The following is a 23662-nucleotide window of genomic DNA, read 5'->3' on the forward strand; positions in this document are numbered from 1 at the left end:
TTTTAGAATTTCATTTAAATGTCATACAACATGTGCTCTTTTGTGGGAATGAACATTTTATTGGGTGCCTAGCATGTGACAGATATTTTACAAGTATATAATCATTTCTCTTTTAGAGATGAGAAAACCATGATTCAGAATCAGAGTAAAATTCTGACTAAATATATCTGTCTCCAAACTTGTAGTCTTTCATTGGAGTTTTGTTTTTTGTTTTTTTTTTTTGGACTTTTCTGTAGAAGATATGGGTGGTTGTTGTTGTTATTGTTTTTAGGAGTTACCAGGAATTAAACCCAGGAACTCATACTTGGGAAGCAGGCATTCAGCCACTGAGCTACATCTGCTCCCCAGAAGATATGTTTTTTTGCAGTTTGGAAAGAGGAGGGGAATATAATATTTGAGAAGTAGGATAAAAGACCCAGGGTGAAGCAATCCAGTGTTGAAGTCCCATGTCTCTTTCAGACTGTGAAGCACCTAATGGAGGCAGAGAAGGTCAAAGGATTCTGCCAGCTGGTGGTGGCAGCCAAGCTGAAAGAGGGCATTTCCCACCTCATCCAGTCTTGTGGCCTTGGGGGCATGAAGCACAACACAGTGGTGATGGGTTGGCCTAATGGCTGGCGCCAGAGTGAAGATGCTCGAGCTTGGAAGACTTTTATTGGTATAGAACACTTTTTATATTATCTGGAGGGCTGAAATGAAAGATATAATTAAATCCCCATCACTCTAACCTTACACCCAGTCTCCTAAGGTAGAGAATATGCCATTGCTGAAGCATAGTCTTATAAGGATGCCTATATAACTAGTAGTAATAATACCTGATTCTATCCCTCCCTACCAGCTTTACTTTATGTTCATGGGTTATTTCTGTCAATGTTTGTCATAGGAATTATCTCCTAAATTGTCATGTCTTCATTTGTGATTCCCCATATTGACATCCTCACAGGAATTGGAAGCATCAAAAGTGCCCAAATTGGGAAGCGGACTTGGCCCAATGGATAGGGCGTCCATCTACCACATGGGAGGTCCACGGTTCAAACCCCGGGCCTCCTTGACCTGTGTGGAACTGGCCCACGTGCAGTGCTGATGCCTGCAAGGAGTGCCGTGCTACGCAGGGGTGTCTCCCGCATAGGGGAGCCCCACGTGCAAGGAGTGCGCCCCATAAGGAGAGCCGCCCAGTGCAAAAGAAAGTTCAGCCTGCCCAGGAATGGCACCACACACACAGAGAGCTGACACAGCAAGATGACACACCAAAAAGAGACACAGATTCCCATGCCACTGACAACAGCAGAAGCAGACAAAAGAACACACAGCAAATGAACACAGAGAACAGACAACTGGGGCAAGGGGGAGGGGTGAGAAATAAATAAAAATAAATCTTTAAAAAAAAAAAGTGACCAAATTTTCTTATCCCTCAAAAGGACCCTTACAATTGTAGTAATTAAAATATATTTAGTAATATATGCCATGGTTCTCAATCCAATTCTGTTCACTTTCAGATTTTTCTCACTGATTTTTGTTATTTAATAAGTAATACCCTTCTAATTGAATAGGATTCTTTACTCAAAGAAATTTAAGTTAGCCTTGTTTTCCTGACATGGTAGGAGCTGTCAGAAATAAGGCAAACCTTATGGGTTATTTTTTGCTTATTCTGATTCTCTCTTTTTTTCTCCCTAGGCACAGTTCGAGTGACAACTGCTGCTCATCTCGCCTTGTTGGTGGCCAAGAACATCTCCTTCTTTCCCAGCAATGTGGAGCAATTTTCTGAGGGCAACATTGATGTGTGGTGGATTGTACATGATGGCGGGATGCTCATGCTATTACCATTCCTACTTAAACAGCACAAGGTATTTTTAGATAACTTTTTAAAAAGGTCTTTCTCCTTTAACATCTCTCCTGGTTCACTGGATAAATTCCCAGGTTCACTAGCTAAATTCTTTCTCTTTGTATAGTTTGGGGGCTTAGAATCAAAAGAATAGGGATTATACTTGGCTCTCTCAGTTTCAACCTGATAAGAAAGAGTTCTCTTTATATCTTTATATTTGATATCAACCTATATCCAATTGAAACTCAGCAAACTACTAAAGTTCCATATGAGCCCTTGGGAAAAACAGAACAAATATATATATCCTTAAAACAAAAAAAAAACTTTAATTACTTTTAAAAGGCCAAGAGTTTCTCAAACACTGGAAACCTAAGAGTATCCGTGTGTGTATATCTATCCACTTACATACAATATATGTATATGCAAGTATGTGCACATGCCTCACACATACATACTCATCCTTTGGTAAGACTAAACGGAAACACTAAATATTACAACATGCGTGGTGTCATCAATATGCATACTATTAGGATAAAAGCATTTTCTTAATGTATCACATGCCATCTTTTCCATTTTGCTAGTTTTTTCTTGTTATAAAGTTAAGGAACTCCTTAAAGATGTATTTAATGCATTATTTAATCAATCTTTTGCCCTGGACAGTGATACAACAAGTAGAAAGCCAAGAACACATGCCCTGATAATATTAGAAAGATTGTTCTAGATATGAATTCCTCATGTTTTAGGAAATCACTCTCTTTTGCCTTTGGCATCTAATTTTCCATGTATGTTTGGCACTCTGTTAGGTGTGGCGAAAGTGTAGTATACGGATCTTCACAGTAGCCCAATTAGAAGACAACAGTATTCAGATGAAGAAGGACCTAGCCACCTTCCTGTATCACTTGCGCATTGAGGCAGAGGTGGAAGTGGTCGAAATGGTGAGAAACTTGAATTTGAGATGAAAGAGACCCCTCTTCCCCCATCACCCACCCTGTCTTCCTAGTTCCTTTTCCAGCTTGGAGAATTGTTCACTGGAAAATGTGGATTAATCCCCTAGTTCCAACTATCCTAATATATTGACCTAGTTAAGTAGAATATGCATATGATGTGTTTAGTTTTTGCATATGTTTGTTTTTTACATAGTCCTTATATTTCTGTAAGACTGTCTGCATAATATAGTTTTATTTTTAACTCATACATTCATGTTTTACATCACACCTGGCTTTTTAATAGCCTGTCACTATTAAGCAAAAAACAGAACAGGTTGTGTCTCAAGGAAACACATATGTAAGATTAGATTATGGAGAAGACTTGAGTTGGATATTATCTACAGTTCACACTAATGTATTCGTGTAACTCAGTACCTGAACAAAGTAGGAGCAAAACTTAGTTGATACTGTGATACTTTCTCTGGTTTAATTTAGTAGGTAGAAATGAAAAATGTATGGTTTTATGTTCTTTCTCCTTTGTGCTTATTGTGTGATGTCTATAACAGCATGACAGTGACATATCAGCTTATACTTATGAGCGCACTCTGATGATGGAGCAGAGGTCCCAGATGCTTCGGCACATGCGACTGTCCAAAACAGAGCGGGACAGAGAGGTGAGACCTTACTGCATCAATGTAATCTGGTCCTGTGAAATCTGTTACTGAACAGGATACTACTGTATTGTTTACACAGGATAGCAAATGACTTTCTTCTCCTATCATCAGCTCTTCCACTGTACCCCCATTATTATGAAAAATTGAAACTGAAGCATGAATGAAACTTGGATATAGAGCAATACTATGTTGGCCCTTTTCCAGGCACAGCTGGTGAAAGACCGGAACTCAATGCTACGACTGACCAGCATTGGCTCTGATGAGGATGAAGAGACAGAGACCTATCAGGAGAAGGTACACATGACTTGGACAAAAGACAAGTACATGGCATCCCGGGGGCAAAAAGCCAAGTCAATGGAAGGATTCCAGGACCTGCTTAACATGCGCCCGTAAGTTTCCTACCTACAAGCTTATCACATTTTATAGTATCCTCGTCACTGGCAAAGCTGTGTCTTTTGATGAATACAAGGATGGAGTCTTTTCATTTTATCCCACATCCAGCCATTTCTATTGTTTGTTTGTGCATCTTAGCTCCCAACTATCACAGCACATAGGCTAACTATCCTTCCTCTGGACATGTCTCATGTCCATACTGTGATCCTGGTAAGGAATAAGCAAATGTAGAAATTTAGAAAGGAAAATTTTCTGACATGCTAGTTGAAATAGTAATATAATCACAAAGTAGGCAGACAGGTTAGAAGAAAAACATTGCTTCTAGGTAATTTATAAAGCTAAATATTGCAGAAATTCAATAAATATATTCCATTTTATTTAGTTGACAAACATTTTTTTAAGCAACTATTTGTCTGATGCTCTATGAATACCTACTGTTTGTCAGATAGCATCTGGCTAGCTGTATGAAATTATGAAAAGTCATACTCCTTTTCCTGAAAGGTCTTATAGTTTAAACAGTTAGATACAATGGGTTGAGTAATGTGGGGGGAAAACGTACAAAGGTATTCTGAATAAAGGAGCACAAAACTCTGATTTCAAAAATGGAAAACCTCACAGAAGTCCTTGCTTTTAGCAATCTTAGAAGTAGAAGAAGAAGAATTTCCCAGTTGAATAACTTATATTAGGATATTTTGGACAAAGGGAAGACCTATGTGTACAAATAATGGAGATATAATAGTGATATCTAACATTTACGTACTTAATTTGAATTTGAATCAAACTCCATATAAGTTATTGCATGTAATCCTTAGAATTCTGTGAGGTACAGGCACTATTATAATCACTATTTTATAAACAAGAAGACTAAGACTTAGAGAAGTTCCATAATTTCCCCAGTTATTCACACAGTAGATAGAAATCACATAGCAGGGTCCTGATATGGCAGGACCAGATTTTATTTTGTGTCTGATTCTGGATATACTACATCCTGAGAGAGCTTAGAAGAACTAGATATTTTATCCAAAAACAGTTTAAGTATAAGGGAACAAAAGATTAGTCTGGAAGACAGAAAGGAACAAACTATAAGTTTAGATTTTTATTCTGTAGGTAAAATATAGTGTTATTTACTAAAAATGCCAATCTCTGATGAGAATGTATATTAACACACCACTTCCTTCATTGAGAAAGTCTAGTTCTGCAAAAAATGTCAGCTGAATTAAACAGTGCTCAAGTTCCTTATCTCTTCAGAAAACATTAAAAAACAATTCAGACAGGTTTCCAGTTCACAGACCACACTTCAAGAAGCACCATACAAGATAATTTTTGATGGCAGTGTTGGAGGAAGGACTCCCTGAATTTCTGTACAACTAAATGGTTGGTAGTATAGAAATAGGTATTATAGAAGGATTGGTTTAAGGAGAAGCTGAGGGCTTGTCCTATTTCACTTCTGAGTAAGAAAAGTTTAAGTTACACAAGGCATTCCATTAGCATCAGGACTAATGATTGCCACAAGATTTCCCTAAAAATAACTTTAAAATTATTTAGCTACTTTCACAATTTAATACAAATTTTATATTATTCCGTTTTGGATAGTAGGGTTTTAGGTATCTATGGAACTGTTCATTAAGCAGTTTAAGAAACATGTCCAAAATTCAATAGAAAAGTCAGCCCTAATAGTATAGATTTGGAAGTCATCACTATATGTATAATATTTGGGAGCATGGAAGTAAACGAGATTTCATAGATATAACTGAAAACCCAAGGACAAAACCCTGGGAAACACCAATATTTAAGGGGTACATAGCTGAAGCAGAAGCTACTAAGGAGAGGGTGGCAGAGATCTAGGTAGAATAATTTAATTAGACTTTTAGATTGAATAGCATTTAGGTAATAAGCAAGTCCCATGTATAAGAGGCATTCAGGAGAAATAAGATAAATAAGGAATATAAACACAAGGCAGCATATGCTAAATGCTAAATGAATTGTATAGAAAGCACTTCCTGGAGATAAATGTGTAGGTAGAATAGAGAGGAGAGACTAAGGGAAGGAGAGCCTCTTTCTTCACAAATGAAGAAGCAGTGGATTCCTCCCTTAGATAAAAAATTGGGAGCAAGGATAGAGAGAGGTGTGATTAGAATCAGGGAGTTCCTGGGCTGTTCAGAATGGGGAAGCCATCCAGTAGCCAAGGGCACTGGGAAGAACTAGGAATATGCACTAGGATTGTGAAGCAGGTTGTAAGGGACAGATAGATTTGACTATCATAAAGTAGTACCAATTAGTAGCACATTATGTATTCTTTTTCTCTCATAAACCTGTATGAAGGCGTAAAAGTGTTGACATTTGGATTGATCAGCAGGGCAGGACAAGACAGTGTCTGGCGCAGACATTGTTGAAATGATGCTTCATGGGCTCTGGACTGATTAGAATAATATGCAACTGGAGGGGAGAGTCAAAAGGCTGGAAAGCTAAATGAATTCAGAGAATGGAAAAAGGGTAGAAGGAATGAGAATTAGAGAATGAGATATTAGAGTTTAAGATATCAGTGGTAGAATAGATGATGCCATAGTTTGAGATGAGGCAGTTGATGGTATGGTACAGGCAACAAAACTGATTTGGTGAATGGTCCAATTTAAAAAGTATGGTGAACAGAAAAAGGTAATGATACTACATGTGTAATTTATTCAGGTTACAGAATACTTTCTTACTGCTCATTTAATCTTCACAACCACTCCGTAATGATTTATTCCTATTTGGTTATCTAACTGTTCTGAACGTTAGCTTTCACATTTGTAAAAGAGGGTAAATCATACTTAATGAGTTTCCTGTATGAATTAAATGAAATCACATTTTAAAGCATTTAGGATAGTAACTAACAAACAGTGGACAGTGGGGTTGGTTGGTAGAATATAAATGATAGAAACCCTGGCTCAGGTTAAGTGACACGCTTTTAAGATCACTCAGCCAGCAAGTGACAGAGCTGAAGTATAAATTTGAATCTCCAGGCAACACAGCTAAGCTTCTTCTTTCCATTCTATTTCAATGGCCTCCTCATTTTTCCTTCTGCTTTACTTCCTCCTTAAATATAGAAAACACTCGATGTGGAGTAAGGGTTGTATTTCTGGGGCTATAGAACCTGCAGAAGAGGGTGGTACAGGGGCTCCTTTGCTACTGGTCCATCAGGTAGACTGCTGTCCATTCTTACTTCCATTGACCAAATTATAGGAAGAGAAAGAAAATTAAAAGACGAAAAAGCAAGGTCATTAAAGCTGCTACTTAAAATGCCCATGAGTTTCCTCTTGGAATTGCAAAGGCTTGAAGGTCTAGTTTTGTGTTTTGGCCCCAACCATTCATGATGAAAATTCTACAAAGATTTAGTGTTGAATTCCTTAGTTCAGTATCTTATTTACCTTCCCTTTACACTTATTTGAATTTCCAGTTTCCTGAAACAAGTTCATATTTGTAAATCTTCATTTAATAAAATAACCCAGATTCACTTATTCCTGATTATATGGGGTTAAATAATGTGAATGAGGACAATTTAAAAGTTTATCTTCATGATGTTCTGATGAAACAAACTGAATAGACATTCTGTGCATCACATTATCCATAATTAAGGAAAAAGGCTTTGGGTCTCAAGTTTTTAAGCTGGACTATATGGCTAGTTTTCTAAACCCTGTTTATCTTCCCTATCCAGGGACCAGTCCAATGTACGGCGGATGCATACAGCAGTCAAGCTTAATGAGGTTATAGTTAACAAATCCCATGAAGCAAAGCTGGTTTTGTTAAATATGCCAGGACCACCCCGAAATCCTGAGGGTGATGAAAACTGTATCCTTTTTCAAGAATGGAGTTGCCGATAGGAAAAATATTCTTTGATTCTTAGATGAGACAACTAGGTAACTATAAAAGTCATTGACTATGCCCAGTTTTCCCGGGAGGAGGGAAGATTGTTTAAATTTTTAGGTAAGGATTCTGACAAAGTAGTGAGATTACTCTTCCTGGGGAGTTAGCACTGTAATTTATTTTCTCTGAACCATAAAGAACCTTTTTAAGTGATAAATTTGCAATGCGACTTGTAATAGAACTTTCTGATAATCCTAGAAACAGATTACCCACTTTGCATTTGGCAAAGTTTCTTTTGAATGGAGTCAGGAGAAGCAGAAGGTGGAGCCTCCTTAAAGCGAGGGAAAAAATAGTTCTTCCTCATACTCTCCTCCCAGGATTGTTTTTATGGGAATGCTTCAGCACCCCAGCTATACAGACTGGCCCATTCCTACCAATACCTTTAAGGAAAAGAGGTTTGAACAACAACAACAGAAAAAAAACAGAAAAATCTGGCTTAGAAATTATTTCATTTCTCTCTAGGAACTTACAAACTCCCCTATTGTAGCTTTTTCTTTTTTTTTTTTGGATTTTGCCTTTAGAATAACATGTTACTGTATGTTTCCCCATTTTTTAATAACATTTAGAACACATGTAACAAAAAGGAAAGTCTTGTATTATATATAGCTCTCCCCCCCTAAAAAAAAAATTATTTTACAGGGTTAAATTGAATTCAAAGTTCAGACTTTTCCAATTCTGAGTATATAATAATTAAGTCAAGCATGTTGATTTTTCAGCTCTCTGATGGATCATCATGATGCCAGGTTGTAAAGTGTGCTCTTGTTCTGTTTATTTGCCTCCTTAACAAATTCTAAAGACATGGAATTCCTAGAAGTGCTCACTGAAGGTCTAGAACGAGTCCTCCTTGTCCGGGGTGGTGGCAGTGAAGTGATTACCATTTATTCATAATCCACCCCAAAAGACTGCTTGGCCTCACCTTTCCTAAAAGGTTTCCAACTTCCATGGAGGCACGAGCCCCTCACTACCACTCTTACTGAACTGGATACCTATATTCTATACACACCCTACTGAACTCTTGATGAGCTGAGCCTCAAGTACTTGTCCAAAATGGTAAATAGATCTGTTCTTTGCTTCCATGTGATCTGCTGTCCTTATGCAAATATTCCCTCGACATCAGAACAATGGTCAAGTCCTAATAGCCAGTCAAAGTCAAATTAGAATGATCAAGCTAAGGCAATAAAATGCTTTGGCAAAGGCTTGCTAGAAATTCAACTGATTACAAAAAGCAAGCACATATCCAACATTCAAGCTGAATCTCAGAAGTCCAGATGATGACACCATGGGGTAACAGTTGGAAATGCAGCCTCATCTTAATAAAGAATCCATGGGCAAGTATATAGGGCCTAATATCCTTGTGGAGATAACCTGTGGCAAGCCAAGATGGAAGCCTTTTTTAGCCAGTTCTCTTTAGGGTACCCATTGCTCTCCAGGACTCTTTTAATATTATGGTACTACTGAACAAAAACTGAAATACGATTACAGCCTCTAATTGTTCCTTCAAAACAAGATTCCCTCAAAATACCAGGTTTCAGTATATCTATCTTCTATGTTAGTGTGTTTCAGCTATTTGTTTCTCTAAACTCAAAACCTATTTTGGGTTAAGACTGTAAAAGAGGCAGTACTGCATTGGAAATTGCTTTCCAAATGTAAAGTAAGAATTATTTCTTTCACATTCTTTTCAAATGCATGAACTAAGGGTAATCCAAAAAGTAGCTATTAAGATGTACTGAAATAAGTCTGTTATCTATGTGACATGAGCAAAACACAGAGGTTGTTATTCAAGAAATACAGCTCATACTGAACATTGGCCAATAGGTTCTCCTTCCTTCTCCCTTTTGTGTCCTCTGGGTTGTCACAGGTCAGAAAAAAATCACAGAAAAAACCCTTGGAAGACTGGCTAAAATCCTTACCTAAAAGCTTTGGACTGTCTTTTAAAGGGTGAATGCAGCAATGGAATTGTAAGTTCTAGAGCCATACTCTTTCCATAGTGCCAAAGTTAATGATCTGCTACTCTCCTTACCTACATTATTAAAGTGGCATACAGACTGGCATTGGCCTGATTCAAGAGAATTTCTTGAAGAAATCTGTGGCCTCGTCTACAAAACCATAGTGAAGAGCTGACACATTCACCTAAATGCCCAGACTATGAGCTTTTCTCCTTTCTTTCAATTTTACTCTTCATTCTGACTTCAGAAATTTGGCTCTGCACTAAGAGATTATCCAAGCCAAAGGTCTTCTGCTATTTGTTTTATTTTCAGAAAGCTCTACATGTGCCAAGGAATACTTCTGCAATTTCAGCTTTTTCTTTACTAATTTACCCGGTTTGCAAACTGACTAAGCAGTAATTTCAAATATATGAAATGTCTATTTCTTATACAGGATAGACATTTCGATAAACTATTTTCTAGTCTATATTCATGGCTGCTTTTAGATTTTGCTTTAATAATGATATATAGTGCCATTCTTCTCTGGCTACCCAATAGGATATGTAGCAAGCTGCCTAGATGCCAGCAGGTTATTCTTTGATCCTTAAGGACAGAAAACCCTTCAAGTATGGCTTAAGAAACTGGATCATTTTGATTTATTCCCTTTGCTCTACTGTCAACCTCTAGGCCCACTCAGGGTAGCAAAGCAGACAGGATTATAAATCTTTTTTCCTGCCCCTTCCTGCAGAAGGTAGAAACATTGTTTACAACTTTCATTGCAACACTCTATTGTTTAGTATGGCAATGTCAGGACAGGTCCCCTAAGACCCAGTATCTCAGAGACCTTTATTCTAAAAGAAAGCCTGTTCAGGAATTCCCCTACATTTACAACCCTGGCAAAGTGATATATATATTTTGTTTGTTTGTTTGTTTTCCATATAGGACAAATGTGGACAGAAATTTAGGTTAGTTTTAGAAGAGCTCTTTGTATTTAGAGCTCTCTGTTAAGACTCTTTTAAAGGGATAAGGGTATTAGTGGCTATGATTGTAGCCACTACTTCAGTTCCTAAAACATAAAATCGCTGTTACATGGAAGAATGTTTTTTTTAGACCAGATCTATACTCATTTCTGTCTAGAACATTTCATGTCTATATGTGTTGCTTATGTTGTCTGCCAAGTGTCTTGTCTCTCTTAATCACTGCAAATAAAGCAATACTGAAAACTTGATGAAAAGCATGCACCTTAGGGGAAAGGACTTTGTTTCAAGAGACCTCATCCTGCCTTTTGAATGAGATCAGCCCGTTTTAAGTGTTAGCTATGATGTTACTAGGGCAGATAATAATATATGTTCTCCTACTGTTGGCCCTTGCCTTCCATAGCTATCTTAAAAGTTGAAGTTAAAATTGCAGCATCTGCTTGGAAGGTACCAGGCCCCCTTTTGGCAGGGAAAGATTACTATTCTGTGTCTCAGATTCTTGTAAGGAAGCTGCCAATCCTCATTCCCCCTAAGCATGTTAAAAATCCATTATTGTGGGTATTAAAGTAGCAATTACACTGTAAGCATATTTACATACTCATTTTGTCTGGTTTATTTTCATCATGTAAAATCTAAATCCAGAATTAGTTTCTCAAATCCTCCACAAGTGTCTCCAACAGAATTTTTATATCACAGCTTATGTTAAAGAGAAGTGAAATAATAAGGACAAAAGATTTAAGGGAAACTTGTGCAACTTTTTTGTTCTCAATTGTTTAATTTATTGAGATGCTGCTGTGGTTCTTGATTTAGCAGCAACTATTCTGTTTATAAAAAGTTATGATTTTGTTGTATGCTCTGTACTGGAAACATGAATAAAGTTTTCTACATTATTTTCAGTCAAGATTGTGGTATAATTTGTGTTTGTAGCAATATGGACATTGTCCTTTTAGGATTTGTTTCCTCATCATGGAGAGAAGAGAACTTTTGGTTCAATATGAGAATAATTTGTAACGGTACACATGCTCAGGAGACACTGGGTCCAAATAAGTATGTAAATGAGATCCAAATACACAAGGTGCCAGGTAGTTCTTTCTCAGATTCACAGAAGCAATCCCCCACCACTGAACTCCATTCTCTGAAACAAGAAAAAGCAAATTAAGGGAGTAGTATATAAGTGTTAAAAATGACTTTGAAATCAGTTATTTACTACTGTAATCATAGGCTCTATTTTGTCTAAACTTATCCTTTAAAAATGACAATTTCCAAACTCATAATGGCTCTTATCTCTTCGGACCTGAGCTCTACTAACTCTGTTCTCACACTACCAAATGGGGTCAGCTGTTTACTTTGCATTACAACTCTCTCAAATTTAACTTTTCTTTTTTTTTTGCCTTACCTCGGGGGGCTCGATGAAGGCTAACCAATCTGATGCATGTGTAGGCAGCAGTCCCATGGACTGGCACTTGTAAACAGCCAATGCCAAACCCATGAGGTTCCCAATGAGATAGACCAAACCCTGCAGAAACTTCTGGCTTGAACTTTCTAGCATCTTGAAAGCTGTTGGGGTAACAGAAGGTGTCAAAAGAGAAGAAAACTTTTTTTTTTCAATATGAAGCATGCCAACCATATATTAAACAATATAGACAAACCAATAAACAACAGCAAATTAGGCTACTATGATAAGTACTGTTTACCCTCCATGCTGCCACCACCACCACCACCCTGTTCACTCTCCCCCTGCAGCTAGCCAAGAGCTGGGCCAAAGATTTTTAATATGGATTTTGCCTAAAAATTTACCTTTAATTCAAGGACATGTTATTACTTCAAGAATACTTACTGGCTGAAATGGCCATAAGTGCCTGAATGGGTCTCCAGGCCATCATACACACCATCATAGTAGGAAAGATGGAGATAGTATTGCCAGCCATATACATGATGAAGAGGTTCATGGGAATCTGTTTGAGGGGACCCAAGGCAATGTCCCAGCAGCGCTAAAACAAACACATAATTTTAACCTTTGGTCAATAACCCTAGTCTCAAAAGTACTGTATCACTGATGTTGAAGTCAAAGAAACAGAATTCACAATCCCCTGCTTCTAACTGAGCTGACTTCTCAATTCCACCACATCTTTTCCGTGTTGCCACTGGAGGCTCTCTCTTCTACTAAAGAGCAAACATCTCACCTTTAGTTAAGTTTCTCCCAGAAGATTCTAGATGTCATTTTCCCTTGATTTTGGCAAAAAAAAAATTTCCCTGCTTTTGTCTTTGTACTTTTGCATCCATAATTGACCCATTTACAATAGAAGAGATAGGGAGAAAAAAACAAAAATCGTAGAGATTAACACACCTCTGTCAAAAACTATTAGAAAAAGCAGACAAATCAGGATGGAGAAGATTGAATGATACTACTAACAAACTTGAACCAAATGACATTTATAGAATATTGTACCCAACAAATACAGAATTCATTTTTCAAACACACACATGGGATATTTACAGAAACTGAACACTTACTGAGCCAGGGAGAAACTCAATCTCAAAGAACTCAAATTATACAAAGCATATTCTTTGACTACAATGTTAGAAATTAATACTTTGGATGGGTTATATGGTATGTAAATGTATCTCGATAAAATACTTTAGAGGGTTATATAGTTATGTGAATGTATCTCAATAAAATTGCTTTTTAAAAAAGGAAATCAATAACAAAAAGATAACTAGAAAATACCCTATGTCTTAGAATTGAATGTACTCTAATCCACAAATCAAAGAAATTACAATGGAAACCAGAAATATTAACTGATAACCAAAAAAGCATATTAAAACTTGAAGGACACAGCTAGAGCTGGATTAAGAAATTTATAACAAATATATATCAGAAGAATAAAAATAAGTATCCTTCTCAAGAAGTTAAAAAAACAAACTCAAGGAAATTAAAAGGAAGCAAATAAAGAGTGCATAGATTAATGAAATTTAAAAAAAAAAAGCCAAAAGTGTTTTCTTGGGGAAAAAATTAATAAAATCAATACTGGTGAGCCTAAAGGAGAGGAAATAAATATTCCTCCTCAGGAAAGAACAAAGGTACACCTCTACAGATTCTGCAGATAATTTAAAGTGGTATCATGAACTTTATGCCAATACATTTGAAAATTTAGGAAATGGATAAATTCCTAGGAAAAAATACGACCTACAAATCCAAGAAATTGGAAAGATAAATTGTCTTATAACTGTTGAAGAAGGTGACTCTGTAATTAAGCCCAGATGGCTTCCCTTGGTGAATTCTACTAAATATTTATGGAATAAAGCCAGCTTTATACAAACTTAAAGAATAAAAACTGAGGACCATCCTATAACTCACTTTATGGACCTTGTAAATATTAATGAAAACTTGACAAGGACATGTGAAAGGAAGGCTAGAGGTCACTATCACTTTTCAACCTAAGTGCAAAAATCCTACAGAAAATATTGGTGAACTAAATCTAGCTATATAAAAATAATATACCACTACCTATTTGGGTCTCCACATTAGAAGAATAAATGGCCATATTTGTAAATAGTTCCCTAATTTATCACTTACTTGGATAATTTAGCTGGGAGTTTAAATATCAAATCTACCAAACAATGGAACTGTGATTTTAAAAAAAGTATTTTATGATAATCTATCTTTAAAAGATGGCCATTTTAATAATTTGCTATCATGTATTATACTACAGTTTGATATACCAAGATGCAGAGTATGATACTTATCAAGAAAATAACTAAAAATGGCTCTGTTGTTTTCAAGTTGTGAAAATAGCATGCATTCCATGAAACAAAGCTCATTTATTATTGAGCAATATAAAGGCTGAGAGAAAGGTGAGAAGGAAAGAAAATGTTCTAGATACATTAGTGAACAAAAGACAAAATCCTGCCCTCCTAGATGAAAAAGTGAGAGGGCAGACAAGCAAAAAACAAAACACTATATTGTATATACACTATAGTTTACTTGATATGATATGGAGAAAAATAAAGAAAAGAGAACTATTGTGATTAGTAATTGAAGGAAATGTGGCATTGGTGTGGAGAAAGTGGCCATGGTGGCTGCTGGGGGTAGGGAATGGGAGGAAGAGATAACATGTGGAGGCATTTTCGGGACTTGGAGTTGTCCTGGGTGATGCTGCAGAGACAGTTACCAGACATTGTATGTCCTCCCATGGCCCACTGGGTGGAACATGGGAGAGTGTGGGCTATGATGTAGACCACTGACCATGAGGTACAGCGGTGTTCAGAGATGTATTCACCAAATACAATGAATGTCTCATGGTGATGGAGGAGATTGTTGTTAAGGGGGGAGGAGTGGGGTGAGGGGGGTGGGGAGTATATAGGGACCTCATTTTTTTTAATGTAATATTAAAAAAAATAAAGACAAAAAAAATTAAAACAAACATAAACCAAAAAAAAGAAAACGAGAGGGAGTGTTAAGAGGGTAAGCTTCAGTAAGAAGTTAGCATTTGAGAGCCCTAAAGGAAATAGAGGAGGAAGTCATGAAGATATCTGGGTAAAGAGCATTCCAGGAAGATGGATTTGCCTGGCACGTTCAAGTAGCATCAAGGATCCTTGGGCAATAGACTAAAGTGGGGTGAACCAGGGAAAAATGTTAAGAGATGAGATCTAAGAGATTACAAGGGGTTTGATCATCATGAAATGTTATGTAGAACACTATAAAGATTCTGGCTTTTACTCTGGAAGGAGTTACAGAAGGGTAATTATCTGACATGTTTTAGAAGAATCAATTCTGACTGGTGTGCTGGGAATGGATTACAGGGGGCCACAGTGAAAGCAGATCAACTAAAGGTCTAGTGCAGAAAGAGGCATTTGGAATTGTGGGGTGATGAAAGAAATGTTTTATACCTCATAGTAGTGGTGGTTTCATGGAGGTATACCATTGTCAAAGATCATCAGACGGTACCCTTTAAATCAGTGATTCTCTACCAAGGGCAATTTTGCCACCCAGAAAATATGTGACAATGAAGGAGACATTTTTGGTTTTAACAACTGAAGAAGGGTACCCAGGGATGCTGCTAAATATCCCATATTGCACAGTACAGCCCCCCATAACACAGAATTATTCAATCTAAAATGTCAATTAGTGCTGAAGTTGAGAAACTACTTTAAATGCAGTATATTGTTCATACACTAGTTCATAACCAATAGAACTGGTTTTTTGTTGTTTTGTGTGTGGGGTTTGTTTTTTGGTTTGTGTTTTTTTTTTAAGTCTACTGCAGAGATCTGGGCGAGGGATGATTGTAGCTTGGACCAGAATGATAGGTGAAGGTGGATAAGAACTGGTATGATTTTGGATCTACCCTGATGTTAAAGCCAACAGAATGTCCTGACAGACTGGATATGTGCTATAAGCAAACTAGAGTAGACAACTGGAAGGATGACACTGCCACCAACATAAAATCTTCAACCTACTTTCTTATACCTTATGTTCCAAAGGTCGTTTTATTTTTCCAATTAAGCACTTTTGAAGTTGATATAAACTCAGTAACAATCTGAAGCAGCATAGCTGCCAAATATTCAGAATAAAGAGCCGTCCATCTGTAGTAAGATGTTCATAAAGCTGACTGGGAGAAGACGGTGGGGGAGTACAAGGACTACATGTATCTATACCTCTGTACCTTCTCTACCAGGATCCGGTCTGTCTCTTGAACGCTGGTATCAGGCACTTGCTTGTCTAAATAACCGACTGGGTACAAGGTGTCTCCCTGGCCACTGCCTCGGTCACTTCGACCCCTAAGAAACAAAACCAATAAACTAAGGCTTCAGCCTCGCACATTTCATATCCCTCATTTCTTGTTCTACCAATCACAAGGAATAAAGATCCACAGATGCATCTATCCAGATTAGACCAATCCCTTTCGCGGTTCCGTCAGTTCTTTGCCTACTAGGAGGACTGAAATATATATCCTTTGGTCAGTTATATCTACAGCAGAGAAGACGCTACCTCCCTCTGGTGACGTCTGTATACCACCCTTCCGCTTCAAAGAGTTGCGCCTGAGAGCTCAGGTCGCATTCCTCAGGGCTGTTCTGGGATGGTGGTGCTGATAAGCTCCTTACCTGCTACCTCCTCCAGGACCGCACAGCTCTATGGCCCACTTGAAGCGCCGACCTCGGTTGGCCACCAGGCTCCCTTGGGCCGTCATGGCAACAGTCACCTCCAAAAGCAACGAAACCCTTTACTCCAAAACGACTGCCAAACAGAAAAGCGCCCGGAACCCCCTACTTCTTCGTCTTCCTCTGCAAGTCCATTTCCGGCGCGTGGTGATGCGTCACTTCCGGCCCGTGAGTTTGCGGGTTCGGGGGGACGCGGGGTGATGGTAGCCAGCCCCGAGTGTGAGAAACCCGAGGAAGGAGTTGTCGACGAATTTAGAATTTACTATAGCGACTCCTGCGCGATATTTCCTTTTCTGACGATGCTTGTTGTTTGTCACTTGACCTCTGTCTGAGGTGCTGCTTTACGGGACAGAAGGCAAGTCCTCCTTAGAATATCTTTAGCTATTCTAAAATACATTTCTATTCGTACAAAGATGCAGCTTGTAGAATATTTTCCTGCTTTTTACTTTTCTGCCTCTTCCACAAGGTCTTTGATGGATCTTTTGAGTTTCATCTCAAGCTTCACAAGGTTTTAGTACTACTGAGCCTTCCTCTTCATCCCACTGTATTCTGCACTGTAATAGCATTTAACAAACACACGGCGTCTTGTTTGTTGAGTTATTCCTTGAGCACGCTCTTCTCTACTCCCTGCTCCACCCCACTCTAAATTCCTTGAGGGCCGAAGCTATATGTTAATCATCTTTGATTCCACAGTGTTTAGCCTATTATTAAATAAATGTTTAGTGAATGAAAGAGTAAATTAAATTGAAAGTAAATATTGTAGTGTGAGTATGACAGATTCCAGTTATGTAAAAACAGTAAGAATACACAAGCTATATTAATGTTCTAATCAAGTAGTGATTTTCATGAAATTTTGTTTGATTTTCAAACTACTCAGGTTTCTTTAATAAGTATTATACTTGTTAATAAACACTTTTGAAAATGCTAAGTTGATCATTGGAGTCATATATTCCTTTTTTTTTTTTTAGGTGCCGGGCGGGGATTGAACCCGGGGCCTCCTTTGTGGGTAGGAAGTCAGTGCTCAACCACTGAGCCACATCCGCCCCCTCCTTTTTTAAAGTACTCCCTTACTTGCCATAAATTTTTTTAAAGTATAATCCAAATTAAAGTAGTTTTGGCCTCAGTGGGGTTTAGCTCACTTATTCCTTTATCCTGGGAATCCTTATAGTGGTATTTTCTGAAATATGTTCCAAAGAACATGAGGATATTGGGATTAAACTAAGGAAGGGTTCCAAAGTTAAATGAGTTTGAAAAAGTCAGCGTGTTATATTCTGCACATACACCCTGGAGATTTTCAGTGCGATCAGTATAACATATTAACCCTTAGAAATGGTGCAGTAAATCATTTCATTTTGTTTTCCCATAAGGAGTCCCACCCCCTTCCCCATATTTTTTCTTATCACAGCCTTTAAATCCAATGGAATCAGGGTTCCATGGAGGACAGTATGTGCATCTGTTTTTTGAATGTTAGAATTCTTCAGAAGAAAGAAGCTCCCTGTAAAGTTCTGTTTACTATACTTTTTAAAAAGATTATTACAGGAAGCGGACTTGGCCCAGTGGTTAGGGCATCCGTCTACCACATAGGAGGTCCATGGGTCAAACCCAAGGCCTCCTTGACCCCTGTGGAGCTGGCCCATGTGCAGTGCTGATGCGTGCAAGGAGGGCCGTGCCATGCGGGGGTGTCCCCGGAGTAGGGGAGCCCCATGCTCAAGGAGTGCACCCCGTAAGGAGAGCTGCCCAGCAGGAAAGAAAGTGCAGCCTACCCAGGAATGGTGCCGCACACATGGAGAGGAACTGAACCAACAAGATGACACAACAGAAGGAAACACAGATTCCAGTGCCGCTTTCAACAACAGAAGTGGACAAAGAAGAACACGCAGCAAAAATGGACACAGAAAAGACAACTGGGGGGTGGGTGGGGGGAAGGGGAGAGAAATAAATAAATAATCTTTTTAAAAAAAGATTATTAGATCTTTAGATATAATAAATACTTTTTGGAAATGTAGTTGCAAGTTGAAATTAAGCTTTTGAGGATTCAAATTTTCGCACAGATTGTGTTTTGCAAGATAAAGATTTTTCTGGAAGTCAATGTAGAAAATTATTTTACAGTGGGTCAAGAACTGGTTCTGGAGTTAGGAAACCTGGATTTTAATCCTAACACCATATGTACTACCTGAATCACTTTGAGTCAGGGACTCTCTTAGCCTTAATTTCTTCATCTATAAAATAAAGGAATTATACTAGATGATTTCTAGAGAGTACCTTGTACTTCTAAAATGTATTATACTCATTTTGTTTTTCTTTAAAAATATTTTGCATATTTATCTTATGCAGATCTATTCATAGAACAAAAACTCATGATATAGACAAGGAGACATGGATTTTCTTTTTTTTTTTTTTTTTTTTTTTTGTACTTTTCCACACTTTGCCTGGTTTGCTGCGTTGTACAGGTAATATTTTTAGAGTTAGAAAATTTAGAGGTACTCTGTTCTGGATACCAATGAGAGTCACCTTGGGAGCACTTAAAAAAATACTGATGCCTGGGTCATACCTCCAAAGATTCTGATTCATTTGTTTAGGGTGGGGTATAGGCACCAGTACTTTAAGGCTCACCAGGTGATTCTCCTATGCAGCAGGTTGAGAGCCACTGGTCTTAAACATTCTGTTGCTCTAAAATACACGGTTTGAATGTACACAAACTAATTTAAGCAAGCAATCAGTTTTTGAGAGCCTCCTGTGTGCCTTCACCTGGACTAAACAAGATTTGGAAGGTGATAGAAATACATACATTGTAAAATAAATATTAAATTTCTCTTAGTTTGTCTTTGAGTAAATATTATTTTAATTAAAGAAACTAAGAAAGCAAACTGATTCCATTGGTCATATGCATTGGCTTGTCTTTTACAATTTATGCCACCTGCAGTTTTTGTATTTGTTTTTTTAAAATACGTTTTTATTGAAATATACATGAACATACATAAATAAGTGTATAGTAAAAATTGTGAACATATAAAATTAACATGCATAACATCATACAGGGGTCCCATACAGCACCCCCCACCAACACCTTGAATTGTTGTGAAACTTGTTACAAACAAGAATCGTCAAAATATTACAACTATAGTCCATATCTTATATTTGGTGTATTTTTCCCCGAACCCACCTGTATTAGTCAGCCAAAGGGATGCTGATGCAAAATACCAGAAGCCTATTGCTTTTATAAAGGGTTTTTATTTGGGGTAGGAGCTTACAGATGCCAGGCCATAAAGCATAGCTTACTTCCCTCATCAAAATCTATTTCCATGCATTGGTGCAAGATGGCAGCCATGTCTGCCAGGGTTCAGGCTTCCTGGGTTCCTCTCTTTCCAGGTCTTGCTTCTCTCTGGGCTCAGGTTTTTCTTCCCAGGGCTTGCTTCTCTTTCCACTGTGTGCTTACTTCCTGGGGCTCCAGCTTAAGACTTAAACATCAAACTCCAACATTAAAAAACCTCCAACTCTGTCCTTTGCCATACCTTTTATCTGTGAGTCCCCACCCACCAAGCGGTCAACACCCTACTGATGTAGCCCAATCAAAACCCTAATCATAATTTAATCACATCCAGGTACAGACCAGTTTACAAACATAATCCAATATCTATTTTTGGAATTCATAACTATATCAAACTGCTACACCGTCCTATTTTTTAAAATGTATTTTTATTACAGAGGTTGTGAATTTACAACAATCATGCACGTGTAGAATTCCCATACAACACCCTTCACCAACACACCACACATGGTGGAATATTTGTTACAAATTATGAGATAATATCATCAGACTGTTACCACCAACCATGGTCTATAGCGTACATTTGGCACATTTTTTCCATAGCTCCCTGTTATCAACGCAATATATCTTGGGCATTAATGCAAGAATATTACAGTATTGTTGTTAACCACAGTCCATAGGTTATACCAGTTGTATTTCTCCCATGCTTCTCCACATTCCCAGCACCCTGCAATAGTGTTGTACATCCACTCTAGGTTATAGAAGACACTCTTGCATCTGTACCATCAACCACAATTCTCATCCACCTCTGGGTTCACTTTGTTATTCAGTGCCTAGATTTTTCTCCAGCTTTCTTTCAATTGACATTTATATCCCCAAACTACCCTTTTCAGCCACAATCCCATTTATTATAAACCAGCTGCTACTCACTATAATGTGCTACCATCAACTATCCATTTCCACAGTTTTACAGTCAAGTTAATTAAAACTTTTATATACATTAAGCATCAGTAGTTCTTCTCAACCCTCCCATTATCTCCTAATAACCTATACTCTAAGTTTTAACTCCATGGGTTTATTCTTCATATTTAGTTCATATTAATGAGACCATGCAATATTTGTCCATTTGTGTCTGGCTTATTTCATTAGCATAATGTCTTCAAGATTCATCCATGTTTTCATATGTGCCCCAATTTCATTTCTTCTTACTGCAGCATAGTATTCCATTGTATGTATATACCACATTTTGTTTATCCATTGATTGGTTGATGGACACTTGGGTTGTTTTCTTCTTTTGGCTATTGTGAATAATGCCATTATGAATATTTGTGTACAGGTGTCTGTTCACATCACAGTTTTTATTCTTCTGGATATATTCCTAGTAGAGGAATTGCTGTATCATATAACAGTTCTATATTTAGTGTCCTGAGGAATAGCCAAACTGTCTTCCACAGAGGCAGCACCATTTTAAAACCCACCAACAGTGAAGGAGTGTTTCTGTATCTCCACACACTCTCCAGCACTTGGCTGTTTTCTGTTTTTATAATAATGGTCATTCTATGTGGTGAAAAATATCTCGTTGTTTTGATTTGCATTTCCCTAATAGTAGTGATACTGAACATTTTTTCACGTGTTTTTTTTGGCCATTTGTATGTCCTCATTAAGGAAATGTCTAAGTCTTTTGCCTAGTTTTAAATGGGATTGCTTGCTCTTTTATTGTTGAGTTGTATGATCTCTATATAGAATGGAAATCAAACTCTTGTTGGATATGTGGTTTCCAAATATTTTCTCCTATTAATGGGCTGCCTTTTCACCTTCTTGTTGAAGTCTTTTGGGTCAAGAAGTGTTTAAGTGTGCGGAGGTCCCATTTATCCATGTTTTCTTTAATTGCTCATGCTTTCAATGTAAGGTTCAAAAATCCACCACCTACCACCAGGTCTTGCAGATGGTTTATTTAAGGAGATTTATGGCTCTAGCTTTTATATTTAGGTCTTTGATCCATTAAGTGAATTTTTGTATATGCTGTGAGATAGGGGTCCTCTTCCTTTCTTTTAGATATGGACATCTAGTTCTCCAGCACCATTTGTTAAATAGACTGTTCTGCCCCAGCTGGGTGGGTTTGAAAGGCTTGTCAAATATCCCTTGACCATAGATGTGAGGGTCTGTTTCTGAACCATCAATTCAGTTCCATTGATGTATGTGTCTGTCTTTATGCCAGTACCATGCTGTTTTTACCATTGTAGCAGGTAATATGATTTAAAGTCCGAAGTGAGAGTCCTCCAAGTTTGCTTTTCCTTTTTAAGATGTTTCTGGCTGTTCAGGTCCCCTTACCCTTCCAAATAAGTTTGATAATTGTGTTTTCCATTTGTTTTAAAAATGTTGGTGAAATTTTTATGGGGATTGTATTGAATCTGTATCTCAATTTGGGTAGTGTGGCAGTTTGGTATTGTTTATGAACTGCAAAGATAGATATTAGATTGTGTTTGTAAACTGGTCTGTTCCTGTGGGTGTATTAGATTGTTATAGATTCTGAGGTTTCATGTTTACTTTATTAAATAAGATTAGGGCTTTTATATGATCTTATCATTAGGGTGTGAAAGGTTGAGTCCCCATCCCCTTGGTGAGAATAAAACAGACTTTCACACAGAAGTAGATGCATAGAAAAGACACACAGAGGATCCTGCCCCTGAGAAGAGAAGAGCCTGATAGTTTACAGCTGACCTTGTGAAGAGACCAGAGCAGCTGAGCCTGGAAAGAAACGAGCCCTTGGAAGAGAGACAAGCCTTATGCCAGCCTATAGCTGAGAGAGGAAGAAGCTGGGACCATGGAGCCTTAAAATGAAGAAGGAAAGCTTAACCCTTGCAGACACAAATGACTTTGGGTGAGACTGTACCTCTTATGGTACCTTGAGTTGGATGCTTTAGGGCCTTGTGACTGTAAGCTTATACCCTAAATAATATCCTTTATAAAAGCCAACAGATTTCTGGTACTTTTTATCAGCACCCCTTAAGGCTGACTAATACAAGTAGAATTGAAATCTTAATGATATTTAGTCTTCCAATCCATGAGCATGTAATGTTCTTCCAATTATTTACGTCTTTTAATTTAACAACGTATTGTAGTTTTCTGAATACAAGTACTTTACATCCTTGGTTAAGTTTATTCCTAAATATTTGATTCTTTAGTTGCTGTTGTAAATGGAATTTTTTCCTGAATTCATCCTCAGGTTGCACATTACAATTGTATAGAAACACCACTGATTTTTGTATGTTGATCTTGTATCCTGATACTCAACTGGAATCATTTATTAGCTCTAGCAGCTTTGTTGTAGATTTGGGGGGACTTACTAGACATAGGATCATATCACCTGTTGTACTTCTTCCTTTCTGATTTGGATGCATTTTATTTCTTTTTCTTTCCTGATTGTTCTAGCTAGAACCTCTAGCACTATATTGAACAACAGTGGTGACAGTGGGCATCCTTGTCTTGTTCCTGATCTCAGTGGGAAAGCTGTCAATCTCTCACCATTGAGTACAATGTTAGCTGTGGATTTTTCACGTATGGCCTTTATCATGTTGAGAAAGTTTCCTTCAATTCCTTTTTTTTTTTTTTTAAGAT

The 23662-nt window shown here is 37.6% G+C and overlaps 2 protein-coding genes across 5 annotated transcripts in view; one reads left to right on the forward strand and one right to left on the reverse strand.

Annotated features, from left to right (window-relative positions):
• SLC12A6 (solute carrier family 12 member 6) overlaps positions 1-11518 on the forward strand; it is a 134330-nt gene extending 122812 nt beyond the window's left edge. For all 4 annotated transcript variants that reach the window (XM_058293849.2, XM_058293848.2, XM_058293850.2 and 1 more), the window contains 7 exons: positions 460-655; positions 1672-1841; positions 2623-2754; positions 3312-3419; positions 3624-3808; positions 7507-7640; positions 8512-11518. In XM_058293849.2, coding sequence (XP_058149832.1) covers positions 460-655; positions 1672-1841; positions 2623-2754; positions 3312-3419; positions 3624-3808; positions 7507-7640; positions 8512-8603 — 1017 coding nt within the window. In that variant the 3' untranslated portion in view covers positions 8604-11518. The remainder of the gene's footprint in view (positions 1-459; positions 656-1671; positions 1842-2622; positions 2755-3311; positions 3420-3623; positions 3809-7506; positions 7641-8511) is intronic.
• EMC4 (ER membrane protein complex subunit 4) lies at positions 11207-16925 on the reverse strand. Its single transcript, XM_004455346.5, has 5 exons — positions 16720-16925; positions 16281-16395; positions 12455-12608; positions 12014-12174; positions 11207-11752 (listed from the first exon to the last, which is right to left on the reverse strand). The coding sequence occupies exons 1-5, from the start codon at positions 16803-16805 to the stop codon at positions 11717-11719; spliced, it is 552 nt and encodes a 183-aa protein (XP_004455403.1). The 5' UTR covers positions 16806-16925; the 3' UTR covers positions 11207-11716.
• Positions 16926-23662: the final 6737 nt, after the last annotated feature.

The sequence above is a fragment of the Dasypus novemcinctus genome, chromosome 3, assembly GCF_030445035.2.
Source record: "Dasypus novemcinctus isolate mDasNov1 chromosome 3, mDasNov1.1.hap2, whole genome shotgun sequence".
Lineage (NCBI taxonomy): Eukaryota > Metazoa > Chordata > Mammalia > Cingulata > Dasypodidae > Dasypus > Dasypus novemcinctus.